The sequence below is a fragment of the Balaenoptera musculus genome, chromosome 8 (assembly GCF_009873245.2).
Source record: "Balaenoptera musculus isolate JJ_BM4_2016_0621 chromosome 8, mBalMus1.pri.v3, whole genome shotgun sequence".
Classification (NCBI taxonomy): Eukaryota; Metazoa; Chordata; class Mammalia; order Artiodactyla; family Balaenopteridae; genus Balaenoptera; species Balaenoptera musculus.
This window is the reverse complement of record NC_045792.1, coordinates 105,343,649-105,361,006: the sequence shown is the minus strand read 5'-3', so window position 1 is coordinate 105,361,006 and position 17,358 is coordinate 105,343,649. Positions and strand designations below refer to the sequence as shown.

General features: G+C 53.5%; 1 protein-coding gene across 2 annotated transcripts in view; it reads right to left on the bottom strand.

Moving 5' to 3' along the window:
* Positions 1 to 17,358, bottom strand: part of LRP5 (LDL receptor related protein 5) — a 111,552-nt gene that overhangs the window by 61,221 nt on the left and 32,973 nt on the right. For both annotated transcript variants that reach the window (XM_036861581.1, XM_036861582.1), the window contains exons 3-5: positions 13,619 to 13,816; positions 9,378 to 9,574; positions 8,291 to 8,422 (exon numbers count right to left, since the gene is read on the bottom strand). In XM_036861581.1, the coding sequence (XP_036717476.1) occupies positions 8,291 to 8,422; positions 9,378 to 9,574; positions 13,619 to 13,816 (527 nt within the window). The remainder of the gene's footprint in view (positions 1 to 8,290; positions 8,423 to 9,377; positions 9,575 to 13,618; positions 13,817 to 17,358) is intronic.

The window sequence follows — 17,358 nt, the reverse complement described above, 5'->3', positions numbered from 1 at the left end:
GTTGAACCCAACTCAAGTGCCCTGCACTTGACAGTTTACAAGGCACTTTCAGAGACACGATCTTGTCCGATAACCCCCAGGTCGATGAGGCACGAAAATCCTGCACTTCATCGGGGTCACAGCCACATGCTGCAGGATCCGGGACAGACTCGGATGTCTCGACTCCCACCCAAGCCTGTCCCTGGGGGTGGCCGGGAAGGGACATGGAGAGGCTCCTATTGGCACAGTCGCCAGAGTCGTTCTCGGTCCCAGGACGACCGAAGAACCTCAGCTCTTGCACAGCAAAAGCTCTTGAAGGCAGCTAACCGACTTCCCAGCACTCTTCCTGGGCCTGGCGATGCCCATGGGAAGCCAGCATCCCTCCCTCCTTGTGGAGGTGGGAACAGAGCCTGACACACCTCCCAGGGGGGCTGGCAGTGTCTGAACGGAGGCCTGAAGGAACCAAAGGGAAGGTGCTGCAAGCCGTGGGCACAGCACAGGCAAAGGCAGAAAGGCAGGTGCTCAGAAGGTGGTCTGGAGACAAGCCAGAGGGTGAAAAAGAGCCTCCTGTTCTCCCTCTAATGACAAGCCAGCAGCCCCAGGGGTCAACCCAGCACACCCGGGGCCTCTGGTCATCGCCCCCAGGGCACATGGAACTGGAGAGTCGTCCCAGGCACAAGGGCGCAGTCAGTGGTACCCAGACAGGGAATCTGCAGCTGTCACCAAAGCCAGAGAAGGCACGAGGGACACATGGCCAGGAAGGGCAGCCTGGGGGCTGGGGGGTCTACCAGGGCCTGGACCCTGAGAGCCCAGAACTTGTCTCCAAAGCTGAGGGGAGCCGTCTGAGCTCCGGGGTCAGTCTAGGGCCAGGTTGGAGCTGGGGCTCAGCTACAGAAGCAAGGGGCACATCGGACAGGCTAGGAGGGACGGGGCTAGTAGGGGAGGGGGGTGACCGCAGTCTAACTCTGCAGCCAGTGGACACGGGCATCCGCACAGCTGACCACACCCAGGAGGCGCCGTCTGCCTTGGGCCCCAGCCCCACGATGACACTTTTCTCTTTCTAAGAATATGACATGCTCCCCTCTCCTTTTTTATTAGGTTTAAAAGTTAGTCTTCAGACTCAGACACAAAAGAACACATGCTGTGTGGCTCCATTTCTATGACGTTCCGGAACAGGCAAAACTAATCCGCGGTGATAGAAGTCAGGACAGCGGCTGCCTCTGTGGCGGGGGGGGGGGGGGGGGGGGGGTGGGGGGGCGGGGGGAGCTGCCAAGGGCACCAGGGAATTTTCTGGGTGGTGGAAACGTTCTGTATCTGTCGTGGGATGGTGGTTATGCTGATGTATACAACTGTCAAAGCTCATCAAAATGTACACTTAGAATCTGTGCACTTTATTGTCTGCAAGTTATACCTCAATTTCTTTAAAAAAAAAAGTTAGTGCTTGGGCTTGTTACACAATTTCCTGGGACTGTGCAATCTGATTTTCTTGCTATTAAAAATTCACGGTCCATGGCTGAGAACAGCAGCTGCCTTCTGTTTGCAGAGTCGACGCCAATCACAGCCCGGGCGGCGGCGGCCCCAGCCACAAGGGCCTCTTTTCTTTTCCCTTCGACCTACTTCCCTGATAAGTGACAAGACAGCCAGACTGGGAACAAACGCACCCCTTATTCCTCGGCCCTGAGCCTCGGCTAATCCTCCCGGACAGACGGATGGATGTGAGGGGCCCAGTTGTCAGTCTGCCCGTCAGACCCGACAGTGGACGCCTCTGTTCCTCCCGCTGCCTCTGCCGGCCACAGCCCCGCCGTCTTTTTGTTTCCCGTCCCCGAGAACATCTGTTAAAACTCCTTCTTGGCAAGGTGCGGCAGGCGGACTGTAAATCACCAAGCCCCCAACTCCCGCCCTGCCCCGACGGCAGCCTCATCTGGAAAGGCCGGGGCGGCGGGAGAGAATGACGCCCCAGCACAGCCTGGCCACCCCCAGGCGGTGCAGCCACATGCCCTGGACACGGGCCCACTCGCCCAGGTTGCTCAGGCCCGGAGGAGGGGGGTGCACGGCCCAGAAGCCTCCGGGCACGAGGAACACACAGGGACAAAAGTCAAAACAACAGGGCAGGTCCCACAGAGGTCCAGCCCCTGCGGGCAGCAGGAGGATCCCTAGGACGGTGGTGGCAACTCCCAAAGAAGGCCCCGCTGCTGCTGTTTTTAGCCCATTCTACATAATTGGAAAAACATGGGGAAAAACCAAAGCCAGCTGGGCACCTCCGTCTGTGCAGCTGCGAGGGAGGGTGCGGGGAGGCCGGTGCTTCAGGGTGGAGGGCACGCGGGCTCACGGCCTGGCCCAGGACGGGCTCCTGGCCCGCTCGCCTGGGGGACAAGAGTCACTAGGCACCCCCAGGTCTCACCCAGCCCCCAGCAGAGCCAGAGCCGAGGAGGGGCCACTTGCTGTGACATCCTTCCCAGTCTCAGAACCTACAGGACCCTCCCTGGGGACCTGAGACACGGCACCCCAGAGCCAGTGGGTGTCACCCAACCCGCAGGGCCGTGGGACATGAGACGTCCCTCAGGCCAAAGGCAGGGAGTCCCGAGTCTCCCATCCTGAGTGTCCCGCCCCCCCCCCGCCCCGAGCAGGGGGAGGTCCTCTGATCTCCCCACGTCACAGGCAAGGAAACTGCAGCTCGGAGGGCTGACGGACTCCGCGCTCTGCCGGCGCCCAGCAGCGAGCGATTCCGCCCCCACTGCATCCTCTGCTTCTCGGGGGACCCTACACGTCCCTGGGATGTCGCAGGCCCCCATTCGCTGGGGTCCGAGCATCACCCCATCTCAGTTCCTTCCTTGGGGAAGGCCATGACCCCTGCACAGGGCTGGCTCTCATTTGCTCAAAATCAGGAAAAGATGGGATTCACACATGTCACAAAAACTTCTTCATATTCAGCTCCACGAAGCATAAAAGGTCAGACGCCTGGGATGAGAGCCCCAGGAATCTGCAAGTCACGCCCTGGCTTCAAATCTTGAGATGTTTCCGGCTGTGCGGGTGTCTCCCGACCCACTGCCCAGCAGCTGCCTGGGGCTTGTGTCCAGTGCAGAGGCAGCTCTCCACCTCCCACGCCCTATCCCTTGTCGTGGAGACTCTGATTTGCTGGGGCCGGGGAACCTGGATGTGACATAAGGGGCCGAGCAATTCCAACACAGCCAGGCCCCTGCCCCCCAGCCCAGAATCCCTCCAGCCCAACGCCGGCCTTCATCCCACAGAAAGGAGAGCCACATGCCTGGCGTCCCCACCGGCTGTGTGAGGAAGGCTCCCCAAACCCCACGCCTCCTCCCAGCTCCTCTCGGCACCAGCTGGCCTCCACGTCCACTTCTGGTTCCAAATGTCCAGGGAAGAACTGCTCTCCTGCCATCTTGCCTGCCTGGCTCCTAGTTCAAGTTCAAATTCAAGCACAGCTCATATTGGTTGGGCATCCAGGCCTTCCTCTCAACAACCCCATGAATCGGGTACTACGATCATCCCTTTTTACATCTGAGGAGACAGAAGCACAGACGGGCTGAGTCAATTTCCCAAGATCACACAGCTGGGACGTGAGTTAAGGTATCATAAAAGGAAGACTGGACATAGAAAGCCATCACATGATTGAAAATCACTCTAAATTCTGGGTTTGCCTGAGACGGAATTTCCTCGCCACCCCAAAAGTCTTTGGCAGGCTCTCAGCTGCAGACCAAAGCCATGTTATACCTGGTGAATGTTGCCTCCGACACATCCCATTCTGGATGGAAGTCACACCTGCGCAGGCTTTGTCCATTTCTGTCTTTCCCGAAGGCCTTTCCTCTAGCCCAGGGCCAGTTCCTGAGCCCTCACTGTGTGGCCTCGGCTCTTCACCCCCCCAGCACACTGGACCTCACCAATTCCAAAGCCAAGAAGAGATCCCCAAGTGATCCCAGGGCCTCCTCGGCCAGCCCCGGAATTCCATCCTCCCACCGGACACGCCGGGCCTCAGAAGACCCTGGCGGCCCTCCATGGGCACTGCTCCCTTCCGGCCGGCGAGGTGCCTGCACCAGGTCCTCAGAGCTCGGCTGGTGACATTCAATAGGACTTAGTGTCTCGTTTTCTTCCTATTACCCTCGTGTTACCAGCCACTGTCTCCAGGCAGCGTTCACATCTGATACCCTGCACGTCGTGAGCACTCAAAACCCACATTCCACATGTAATTTATGTCCACCAGGATGCAAAACTACATCGCCAACGGATGCTGGCAGCTCGGAAGGCCGCCTGAGAAAAGGAAAGCAGCTACCGTGCTCAGGTGATAGGATTGGGCCTTTTAATCAAACATTGTCCTTTAACATGATATTTTGTGGCAAGGAATAGAGACTGGAGGGTGAGAGATCCGTGTCCTAAAGCCCCCAGTTTGCCATGGAGCCATCATTTTTTGTGACATCTGAGGCCCGAGGCCCCATTAGGTCCTCGCTCACAGAACCGTCTCTGACTCGCTCTGTCGCCCAAACAGACAGAAAGGCCCTCGGGGACAGAAGCCCTTTCTCACTCATGCCCGGTTGAAGAATATGGAGAGATGTTTGAGAACCACCTCGAATTTCCAGAAAACCATCTTAGGGGCAAACCCTTGAAATGCTCTGAGAAGCTTCTGGGTTTCTTCTCGACTTCAACGAAAACATTTAGAAAATTGTTTACACTTTCCCACCCCAGCTGCCCCGGACCCCTTCAACTTCAAACAGGTCCAGGGCAGAAGCTACAGAAGCCGCCATTGACCCCCGGAACTAACCAGTGCATTAGTGGGAAGCAAGTGGGGTGGGAACCAGTCTTATAAAAACCAGGACCCCAGCAGTCACATTCTCATGCAAAGCAAGACTCCTGTCCCATGGCTTTTGTCCCTCTGTGAGCTCTTCCCTCCTTCTGACCTGACACCCTAGACAGGGCATCTGGAGCAAAAGCAGGAGGAGGCAGGCTCAGTGTAAAGACAGGCCCCGCCTGCCTCTGTGCAGACCCCCATCCAAGCAGGGGCCCCTCGGAATGACAACAAAAACGTTTTTCTTCCGCGCGCTTGGCATTCTCCAACTGGGTTATTTGTAAAAGTGTCCTTCACAGCTCGCGGGGCGCGAAAACAGTTCTGGTAAGACCAGGGAAAGTGGCCCCAGCAGCTGAATCCCGGGGAATCTGCAGGCTGGCCGTCCTCCTGAAGGAGGCTGGGAACCAGCTTCCGACAGGAAGGACAGGCTTTGCTGCTAATCCCCCAGTTCCCCCCCACCCCGCCGCCCCGTAGGTGTCGGTATCAGCACCCACTGCAGAGCTTCCGGCCCCTCCTCTAGGAAGCCCTCCACCCCAGGCCTCCTCGCCCTGCAGTTCATGCCTGCAGAGGGAACAAAATCCTCTCAAAGGGCTCAACCCTGGGCAGTGGTGCCCAGAGCTCAGAGGCTCCAGCTACTGGGATGCTGGGACCCCGAAAGGAGCCTACAGCCTCGGCTTCTTCTGGTTGGGAAAGAAATGGGGCCTCCCCCAGGGAGCGGCAGGACCCCTGGACAACAGAGGCAAACCTAGCCCCTTGGGCCTGATGAGCTGCCAGTGGTGTGAATGGTGGGCATGGCTGCCGTATACTGTGTACCCACTACTCACAGGGCACCTTGTAGGCACTTTCAACTCCTGCTAATGCGCTGGGTCCTCCTCCACAGCTTCCCTGGCAGGGAGTGGTCCGTGACACCCACCCTCATCTCACAGACAAGGAAGGGAGGCACCGGGCACCGTCCACGCCAGATGACCAAGAGCTCTCTGTACCCCAGGGTAGCCTGGGCAAGTCGCTTCTGGAACTCCAGGCTTCTTCAGCTGTGCAACTTCACTGGACCATGACTCTGGGCTTCTAAGAGGGTTCATACCTCATTTTTGCCCACACCCCACTCCTGGGCCCCTTAACAGAAGCGGCTGCACAAGGTCCCCCGTCGGGGCAGGCACTCCTGCAGGATCCACCTTTCTGGGGGGTTGTGTCCGTCCCTGCTCCTTCCCCACATGTCCACGCGCAGCCTGGCCCCAGACACCCGCAGTGGGCAGAGGCGGCAACAATGCCTGCGTCCCCCTCCCTCTCCCAGAGAAGACATCACCAACCGATCCAACACAGGGCTCGGGCAGACGGCACCCATGGGTGGCAGCAACAGACACCAGATCCAGATCCTTCTAGCTCCAGGGCCAGGCCCCAAGCCAGCACTCTCACGGCAGCAGGACTCGGAAATTGCAAAAAAATAGAACAGAAATGCCCAACAAGGGAAGGATGGTTCGAAGGTATGCCCGCTTGATAAAACATTCTTCAGGCACTAAAACGCAGGTTTTTGAAGCATACACACCTCTTGTCATTGCAAATGCTCCTGCAGTAATGTCAAGTGAAATGTATAGACACACGTGGACAAAACAGCAGAGTTAGATACATGGAAATATTTAGACTGTCTCCAGATTTCCCTTAGTTTCTCCAATACACAAAGCAGAACTGGCTCCATAATATGCAAGAACCACTGCAAAATGAAAATGCAGAGCCCCTTGTTCAAAACTTATTAAGCATTTCAAGTCAACAACGGAGCACGAAACCAAGCACGGGGCCCTTCTGAACTCGAGGCCCCGTGTGACTGCACAGATCAAACACCTGTGAGGTCAGTCCTGATACCAACTGGTTCCTGCCTCAAAGCAGCCCACAGGTTCTTCCTTCTCACTGTTCCTTCTCCCTCCTAATCCTCTAAGCCTCAGCTTAAATGGTGCCTCCTGGGAAGGACCTTCTCTGGCCGTCCATCTCAGGCAGCCATCCCCCCCAACCCTCGCTGGGCTGTGCTGGGCCCTGGATGTCCCCAGGGACAGGCTGTATCCTGGATGCATATCATTTCTGGGAGAGCACATCCTGAACCCCACACCTGGCAGTAAAGGCCCCCAGGCAGTGCCACGGAGAAGGCACTTTTTTTCTTTAAAAATACCACGAGTTGGGGCTTCCCTGGTGGCGCAGTGGTTGAGAGTCTGCCTGCCAATGCAGGGGACACGGGTTCGAGCCCTGGTCTGGGAAGATCCCACATACCGCGGAGCAACTGGGCCTGTGAGCCACAATTACTGAACCTGCGCGTCTGGAGCCTGTGCTCCGCAACAAGAGAGGCCGCGATAGTGAGAGGCCCGCGCACCGCGATGAAGAGTGGCCCCTGCTTGCCACAACTAGAGAAAGCCCTCGCACAGCAACGAAGACCCAACACAGCCATAAATAAAAAAAAATAAATAAATTTAAAAAAAAAAAAAAAAGTTGTCTTTAAAAAAAAAAAAAAAAAAAAAAAAATACCACGAGTCTTTGAAGTAGCAAGTGCCCGAAAACCAAAGGGGAGAATAAAGAGGTGGAAAAATACCTATAGCAAAGAAAATCACTTGTGTGGGGGGCAGGAGATCAACTGAACTTGGTGCATCCAAAGAAAACTCCCATTAAGGGTGTGTTCACAACCTAAGTTTCCACGGCATGCCGGGGTATGGGGGTAGGGGATAGGGTTATTACAGCACAAAGATTCCATGTGAATGGGATACAAGGATAAAAATGAATTACAGGGACTTCCCTGGTGGTCCAGTGGTTAAGAATCCGCCTTCCAGTGCAGGGGACGTAGGTTCGATCCCTGGTCGGGGAACTAAGATCCCACATGCCGCAGGGCAACTAAGTCCACGCGTTGCAACGACAGAGCCCATGTGCTCTGGAGCCCGCAGGCCTCAACTAAAGAGAAGCCCGCGCGCCACAACAGAAGATCCCACATGCCACAACAAAGATCCCACGTGCCGCAACTAACACCCAACAAAGCCAAAAATAAGTATTTTTTTTAAAAAATGAATTATAAATTCCATATCAACGCTTATGAAAAAGCAGAAAAGCAAAGATATGAGCTCCCAGGAGGGCCCGAGGTACTCCAGCGGTGGGAGCACTTGGAAGGGGCGGGAGGAGAGGAGGGTGTGTCTGCCGGGAACCTCCTGTCTCACACTCTCTGACACCATCGCTCTTGTTACGATAAACACAGTTTTGGTTTAATAGCTAAAGACAGCCAGCTTTTAGGGTGCGATCGCGCATGCCGGCAGTGCGCTTGTTACCTGGGGTCTCTGCCCATCTGGCACGACCTCGTCTTACAGACGGGAACCTGAGCTCCGACGGTCGTTCGTGCATCGGGCAGCAGAGCCCAGATCTGACCTGAATCCCGGCTGCTGGGCTGCCAACGTTCAGAGCCCGGGCCGCATGAGACCCTCCCCAGGGAAGGCAGATCGTGGGGCACCCAGGCTGGTGGCCGCCCCTCCCGCCAGCTGCTCCCCGGCTCACCTGCCTTGCACGTCTGGCCATCGTCCTGAAGCTGCACACCAGTGGGGCAGGCGCACGCGTAGAAGGGCTCCCTCGGGGACAGCAGGCATAGGTGCGAGCAGCCGCCGTTGTTCTCCTCGCACCGCGTGTGGTCTGGGCAAACAGGGCAGGTGGGAGAAGGTTCCGGAACGGGCCCTAGACACCCACGCCCGCCACTCCCGGTGTGGGCGTCCTCCCCGCCCTGCCCCCTCTTCCCGACCTCCTACCACAAGAAACCCCATCTTCTTCTTCAGGGACCCTCGAAGGCCACCTCCTCTGTGGAGGCTGACCCCAGCCCTCCCTGGCAGGACCCCAGGACCTGCCTGCGCGGTAAGGTGAGGCCCTGGGTCGGGGGGGTCCTGCAGCAGAGGCCTGTCTTATCTCTGGGACATGCCTGGACCCCACGGGCTCTACACAGAAGCTTGGTGGCCACACCTGGCCACTGGGCCGAGCCTCTGGTAGCTGATGACAATGTTTTTCATTCTCCCAAGCCCTTGCACAACCAACGTGCAGATGAACTGACAAATACTCCTGGCATCTCACTCTGCCCAGGACAGGGTAGAGGGTGGTACCCATGAAATGTGAAGCATGAAACCCACCTGCGTGCAAGGACCACGATGTTCTCCCCAGAAAACCACTCCAGACAGCCCCACCCCTGGGAGCCCACTCTTAAGTACAAAGTTGGAACCTTCAGCAGCACCGGGGCCAGAATCCGCCCCTCTCCGTGGTCCCCATGGGAACCCGTGGTGGTCCCCGTAAGAACAGGTGGTGGTCCTCGTGGGAGCAGGTGAGCCCAAGGCCCTGGCCCTGCTTGCTGGCTGCCTGTCCCAGGAGCTTTTCACCATCAGGGACCTCTGCCACGACCCCATGGGGAGCCCAGGCTGAGAACTTTGACTTGGAGCAGATTTTTCATGAATGAACACGTAACTTCCACGGGGCCTTGAAAACAGGGCAACCTTCCTTGGGAATCCCTTTGCCACCCCCGAGGACCGCTGGGGCAGGGCCCTGCCTGAAGCAACCCCGACACCAGCTCTGCAGAGGGGCCTCTCCCAGCCTGGCCCCGACTTACAGTAAGGCTGCCGCTCTGGGCTGAGCACTTGGATATCCATGGGCGAGTAGAGAGCGCTAAGGATCTCCTTCCTCTTGTCTCCAGTCCTCTTGTTACAGGCGTGGATGGAGCGGGTCTGCCAGTCTGTCCAGTACAGAGTGTCTCCAGAGAGCGTCAGGGCAAAAGGGTGCGTCAGACTGCCCTCCACGACCTTCTGCCTGCGGGGTGGGGGAGGCGGGTGAAGGAGCCATCAGGGGGTCCCCATCGTGCTCCCCATTTTGAAAGCCTTCCATTGTCACTGCTCACCCATCGACATCACACAGGACAACAGGAGCAGTGATGGAGCAGCGTGAGACCAGGCCAGGGCATCCCAGGAACCCTCTGCCGGGGTGCGCAGGGCACCTTCCAGACCCAGCCAGCCTCCCGCCACCCCTGACAGTGACGTAGGGGGCCCTGCACACCTAGCTGCTCCCTGTCTAACCCGTTTCCAGAAGGGGGGCTGTTGCCAAAGTGCCCCACAGAGAAGAAAGAAGGAAGAAGAGTGGCAGGGAGGAAGCCACACCTGGTGACAACAAGATGATGAGAAGCACACCTGTCCTGCCCTGATGCTTTAACAACATAACACAAATCGGAACAAAGGTATTGATATTTGCTCATTCCTACGATGCCAATAATTTATATTATCAAAGCAAATTAAACTTGTATCAGCGTTAAAAAAAAAGCTATTCTCATCTGTGTATTTATAACACCCAGCAAACGAGAACTTGTTTTTAATGAGATTATGGACGACGGTAATAGAATTGTAATTCACACAGCTGGTAGTGTGCGATTATCTGGTTTAATGACCCGCGCCCCACTATAGGCTTCCTGAGGTGGACGCTGTGGATGGGTGGTCACCACCATGTCCTCAGTCCCTGGTACAGCACTGAGGAGGGAGTCACACTCAAAAGGTATCACTGAACAACCAAAAATCATACATTCGTGCTCTTTCCCAACCTGACCTGACATTGCCTCTTCCCTGTTTTCTTGATGTCACTTTTTAAAAAGATTTATTGACTAAAAAGGATCATAAGAGAATACTATGAACAATTATATACCAACAAATTAGACAACCTAGATGAAATGGATAAATTCCTAGAACCATACTATCTTCCAAGACTGAATCGTGAAGAACCAGAAAATCTGAATAGACCGAGAATTAGTAATGAAATTGAATCAGTAATCAAAAAACTTCCCCACAACAGAAGTCCAGGTCCAGATGGCTTCATAGGTGAATTCTAACAAACATTTAAATAAGAGTTAATACCTATCCTTCTCAAATTATTCCAAAAAATAGAAGAGGAAGAACAGAACAGCTATTACCAAAAAGACAAGAAACGATAAATGTTGGCAGCGATGTGGAGAAAAGGGAACCCTCATGCACTGTTTGTGGGAATGTAAATTGGTGCGGGCACTATGAAGAACAGTATGGAGGTTCCTTAAAAAACTAAAAATAGAACTACCATATGATCCAGAAATCCCACATCTGGGTATTTTCCCAAAGAAAATGAAAACACAAATTTGAAAAGATATATGTACCCCTGTGTTCACTGCAGCATTATTTACAATGGCCAAGGTATGGAAGTAACCTACGTGTCTGTCGAGAGATGAACTGAATGGATAAAGAAAAGACGGTGTGTGTGTGCGCGCGCGCGCGTGTGTGTGTGTACATATATATATATATATATATATATATATATATATATATGTACACACACACACAATGGAACACTACTCAGCCATAACAAAGAATGAAACCTTGTCATTTGTGGCAACATGAATGGACCTGGAGAGTATTATGCTAAGTGAAAAAGGTCAGACAGAGAGAAACAAATACCGTATGATTTCACTTATATATGAAATCTAAAAAACAAAAGAGAAACAGATTCATAGATACAGAGAACCAACAGGTGTTTGCCAGAGGGGGCGGGTAGGGGAACAGATGAAACAGATGAAGGAGATCAGAGGTACAAACTTCCAGCTACAAGATAAATAAGTCATGGGGGACTTCCCTGGTGGCTCAGTGGTTAAGAATCCACTGGCCAATGCAGGGGACACGGGTTCGAGCCCTGGTCTGGGAAAACCCCATATGCCATGGAGCAATTAAGCCCATGTGCCACAACTACTGAGCCTGCACTCTAGAGCCCACGAGCCACAACTACTGAGCCCGCGTACCACAACTACTGAAGCCTGCGTGCCTAGAGCCCATGCTCTGCAACAAGAGAAGCCACCACAATGAGAAGCCCGTGCGCCGCAATGAAGAGTAGCCCCCGCTCACCGCAACTAGAGAGAGCCTGCACACAGCAACAAAGACCCAACGCAGCCAAAAATAAATAAATTTTTTAAAAAACTCAAATCTTAAAAAAAAAAAAGTCATGGGGATGTATGTAATGTACACCTAGGGAATATAGCCAATAATACTATAATAACTTTGCTTGGTGATGGATGGTTAACTGTTCTCACTGTGACCATTTCATAATTGAATCACTATGTTTTACACCTGAAACTAATATAATATTGTATGTTAACTATAACTCAATAAAAAAAATATTAAAACCCAGACTCACAGATACAGAGAACAGAGAACAGAACTCAGAGATACAGAGAACCCCTGGTTCCAGGGGAGGGGGGTGGGCGAAATGGGTACAGGGGATCAAAAGGTGCCGATTTCCAGTTATAAGTAAGTCCTGGGGATGTAACATACAGCATGGTGACTATAGTTAACAATATTGTATTGTATATTTAAAAGTTGCCAAGAGAGTGGATCTTAAAAGTTCTCATCACAAGGAGAAAAAAAAATGTAACTATGTATAATGATGGATGTTAACTAAACTTACTGTGGTCATGATTTTGCAATATACACGTATAACAAATCACAACAAATCACGTCATACACCTAAAATGAATACAATGTTATACGCCAATTATATCGTAATCAAAAACCAAAAACAGGACCTCCCTGGTGGTGCAGTGGTTAAGCATCCGCCTGTCAATGCAGGGGACATGAGTTCAAGCCCTGATCCGGGAAGATCCCACATGCCGTGGAGCAACTAAGCCCGTGCGCCACAACTACTGAGCCTGCGCTCTAGAGCCCACGAGCCACAACTGCTGAGCCCGCCTGTCACAACTACTGAAGCCCACGCGCCTAGAGCCCGTGCTCTGCAACAAGAGAAGTCACCGCAATGAGAAGCCCGCGCACCGCAACGAAGAGCAGCCCCCACTCGCCGCAACTAGAGAAAGCCCGTGCGCAGCAACGAAGACCCAACGCAGCCAAAAATAAATTAATTAAATAAATAAATTAAAAAAAAAAAAAAACCAAACATACAAAAAACGTCTTGAGGTGAAATTCACATATCACCAAATTAACCATTTCAAAGTGAATAATTCAGGGCTGCGTAGCACATTCACAATGTGCAACCATCACCACCAGCTATTTCCCAAACGTTTCCATCCCCACAGGAAAACCCTGAACATACCAAGCAGGTACTCCTCATCTCCCCTCCCCCCACAGCCCCTGGAAACAGCAGTCTGCCCTCTGTCCCTAAGGATTTGCCTATTCTGGACTTTTCACATCAATGAAGTCACACGATATGTGGCCTTTGGTGTCCAGCTTCTTTCACTTAGCAGCATGTTTTCAAGGCCCATCCATGGTGTGGCATCACCCGTGCTTCATTCCTTGTTATGGCTGAGCACCATACAGCTCAGATATGTACAGATATGCCACATCTTGCTTATCCATCCGTCATTCATCTGTTGGTGGACATTTCAGTTGTTTCTACCTTTTAGCTATTGTGGATGCTCCTGCGACGGATATTCGCATACAAGTATTTATTTCGATACCAATTTTCAATTCTTTGGGGGCATAAACCTAGGAGCGGAATTGCTGGATCCTACATTAATTCAATGTTCACACCCTGAGGAGCCATGAAACTGCTTTGGATGTAGGGCTCTTTATAGCCTTTTCGATCCCACTTAGAATGAGCATTCTACATTTTGCTATAAAATAGATGCAGATGCCGCCCCAGACCCTGCTTGGGTGGGATGTCAGACATGGTGTGTACACTGTTACGGATCTCAGCTCTGAAAAGGCCTGCAGGCCTCAGGCCCCCAGGGTTTCAGGTGTGAGACCACTGGCCTGAGTTGAGAAGGATCAGCCAACGCCCAGCTGGGACTGGCCAGGGACCCGTGGGGAAGGTGGGGGCCCAGGGCCGGGCGGAACTTACCGGAAGGAGCCGTCCAGGTTGGCGCGGTGGATAAAGCTGAGCTTGGCGTCCGCCCAATACAGCTTCTGCTCCTCCAGGTCGATGGTCAGCCCGTTGGGCCAGTAAATGTCCGAGTCCACGATAACCTTCCGGGTGCTGCCATCCATCCCTGCCCGTTCGATCCGGGGTATCTCTCCCCAGTCTGTCCAGTACATGTACCTAACAAGGAGGACAGAAGCACGATGAGAAAAGCTCGCTTTTGTTTTGTTTTTGTTTTCTGTCTATATGAATGCAAGCATATGAAACAGGGACAGTGAATTTGCCCTGAAATCTCACCTAATGTTTAGGGCCAAGGGTATTATTACTTCCGATTTGCTTTCTAAGCAGTCAGTAATATATATATATATATTTTTTTTTAATTTTATTTATTTATTTATTTATTTATTTATTTATTTATTTTTTATTTATGGCTGTGTTGGGTCTTCGTTTCTGTGCGAGGGCTTTCTCTAGTTGCGGCAAGTGGGGGCCACTCTTCATCGTGGTGCACGGGCCTCTCGCTATTGCGGCCTCTCTTGTTGCGGAGCACAGGCTCCAGATGCGCAGGCTCAGCAATTGTGGCTCACGGGCCTAGTCGCTCTGCGGCATGTGGGATCTTCCCAGACCAGGGCTCGAACCCGTGTCCCCCGCATTGGCAGGCAGATTCTCAACCACTGCGCCACCAGGGAAGCCCCTCAGTAATATATTAATTTTTTTTTTTTTTTGGCCACATTGTTTGCAGGATCTTATTAGTTCCCCAACCAAGGACTGAACCCAGGCCCTCGGCAGTGAAAGCGCAGACTCCTAACCACTGGACCGCCAGGGAATTCCCTGTAATATATTAATTTTTAATCAAAGTTGGATAATCAAATATACTTGTTTCCACTTGTTCTCATTTAGCAACATATTCTAGGTGTCCTCTTCTTACTAATCGAAATCTTCCTTGTTCTTTTAATGGCTATATAGTATGGTAAGTTATTTAAGTGATTCCACATTGAACGTTTGCTTTGCTTCTGATTTTTTGCTACTATGAAAACGCTGTAAATGAACTTCTAAAAGGCAATTAAAATATGTAAAATGGAATATTATTCAGTGCTAAGAAGAAATGAGCTATTAAGCCATGAAAAGACACGGAGGAACATTAAATGCATGTTACTAACTGAAAGAAGCCAATGTGAAAAGGCTACACATTCTATGGTTCCCGCATACGACACTGTTGAAGGTAAAACTATGGAGACAGAAAAAGATCAGGGGCTGCCAGGGACTGGAGAGGGATGAACGGAGCACATCGGATGGAGCACAGAGGATTGGTAGGGCAGCAAAATGATTCTGTAGGATAATACAACCATGGATACGTGACATGAAATCTTTGTCAAAAGACATTAAATGTACATGGGTATACGGGAACTCTCTGTACCTTGCCCTCAACTTTTCTGTGAGCCTAAAACTGCTTTAAAGAAATGAAGTCTGGGCTTCCCTGGTGGCGCAGTGGTTGAGAATCTGCCTGCCGATGCAGGGGACACGGGTTCGAGCCCTGGTCTGGGAGGATCCCACATGCCGCGGAGCAACTAGGCCCGTGAGCCACAACTACTGAGCCTGCGCGTCTGGAGCCTGTGGTCCGCAACAAGAGAGGCCGCGATGGTGAGAGGCCCGCGCACCGCAATGAAGAGTGGCCCCCGCTTGTCGCAACTGGAGAGAGCCCTCGCACGGAGACGAAGACCCAACACAGCCAAAAAATATATATATATAAATAAATAAATAATAATTAAAAAAAAAAAATGAAGTCTGTTAAAAACAACAGTGCGTAGGTGAGGTATACACTGAAACACACCAGTTATTCCTGGGTGGGTTGTGGGTGATTCGGCTCTGCTTAACCATGTTCTGAGGGTTTCCAGCCAGAAACCACCGCCTCCTTAGAAGCGTCCTTATTTGATGTCCCTTCCCATGAGCAGAGATAATATGCAGGCATCTGGGCTGATGGGTTCAAACCCCACCAGCGCCCAGATGTCCAGGCGGGGCGCCCTCTCAGCATGGCTCTTCGGTGGAAAGCAGAGGGAACCACACCAGCCTGGAGGACAGGAGTCCCTTGGGTTTCTGGCCCAGTCGGCTGTGGACAAGCCACGGGGCACAAGGGGTGGCAGACCTGTGTCACTTTACTTTGTCCACCAGTGTCTCTCCGCAGAGAAGGGGGACAGTGCCTGGATTTCCCTTTGAGGAACCCCCCCTCCACGCGAGGTCCCTGAACTCTCCAGGTGGTGTGTCTGCTCCCACACCCCCTCCTGGGGTGGGCACAGATCAGTCCTGAGCCATCAGCAAACCCCATTACCCTCAGCCTTAGTGGCTGCTTTAGAGACAGGCAGATGGGAGTCGGCCTGGAAGGGGAGGGCAGGGGACTCCTGGGAGCCCCCTGTGCCATCGTGGGAGGGCCTGCCGGGAAAGAGAGCACAAGCCCAGACGGGGAGAGGCGGGGCCGTGGGACATAGTGGGAGTGAGAAAAGGTCACTTCTCAGATGCCCTAGTTCCTTGGGCCCGTAGGCGTGTTTCCCTTCGAGCTGCTTCTATTACCGATCAAGTCCCCTCCCCGCACTCCCTCCCCACTCCCGCTCTCAGCCTCCACATCTTCAGAGGTAAAACCTCAGCCCTTTCAGCAAAGCCTGAGCTGCCGTCCACCAGGGACCAGCAAAGTCATCAGGGACGTGGGGAGAACAGGCCCAGCCTTGCCCTTTGGTGGGGGTCTCTGTCCAGCAGGAGAGAGCAAATGACACGCACACAAGCTGCCACTCCCCCGAGATGGGAGCTCCGAGGGCCACCCCCATTCATGGGGCCATGCGGCCTTCCCAGAGGGGTGTCATTTCGGAGCTGGCACTGTTGCCACCTGCTAGACGGGTTATGACAGATGATGAGAATGAGCTCCTGGGGGCTTCACGTGCGGCGAGGGGCCAACCACACCCCGCCATTGTCACCAAGCTCCCCTGCTCTCCAGCCCCCATGGGGACAGAGAACTCGGAACACCTCTCCAACAAGCTTTCCACTCTGCTCTCCACTGAAGAAGTGACGCAGGGACTATTCCCATTGGACAGGTGAGAAAACCGAGGCTCCGGAAGGCTGCGCTGCCCCAGGTCACAAGCTCTGGGAGCACAACACGGTTCTCCGGTTGAGGTCAGAGCCTGGCCGCTGTCTGACCCCCCCCCCCAGCATGGGATGGTGGTGAACTTCTCCGGGCACCCGAGGCTCGCAGGCAGGTGCCGTCGGCCAGCTCAGCAAAGGCTCCCGCCGGCCTGGTGCAGGCACCTTTCTCTCCCTGTGCTTTTCCCACCCCCAGCAGCCTGGAAGGAGCCCAGCCCTCCCGCCGGCTGCCCAGAAGGTATCAGGAGAATCAATCTCAGAGCCATCCACTCACATGCTCCCTGAATGCTCCTCGGTGGCCAACGGGAAAGGCCGGAAAATGTGCAGGCTCAGGACCTCCGCGAGGAGCATAATTCAAATTCTTTCCCCCGGGTTTCATAACAGAGGCCCGGCTGGTTTCCTTAAATGGGGAATTTGCGAGCCACCCCGTTCCCAGAGCCCAGCTGGCGTGGATGTGCTCGTGCAGAGCCTTCAACGCCGCCACAGGCCCAGCCAAGCTCCACGGAGGAAAATCACCTCCTGAAGCAAAGCCCTGCAGCCTGGTCTCGGCCCAGAAGGCAGAGGCTGGCTGCGGTTGTGGTTGTGTTATTTCAGGGAAG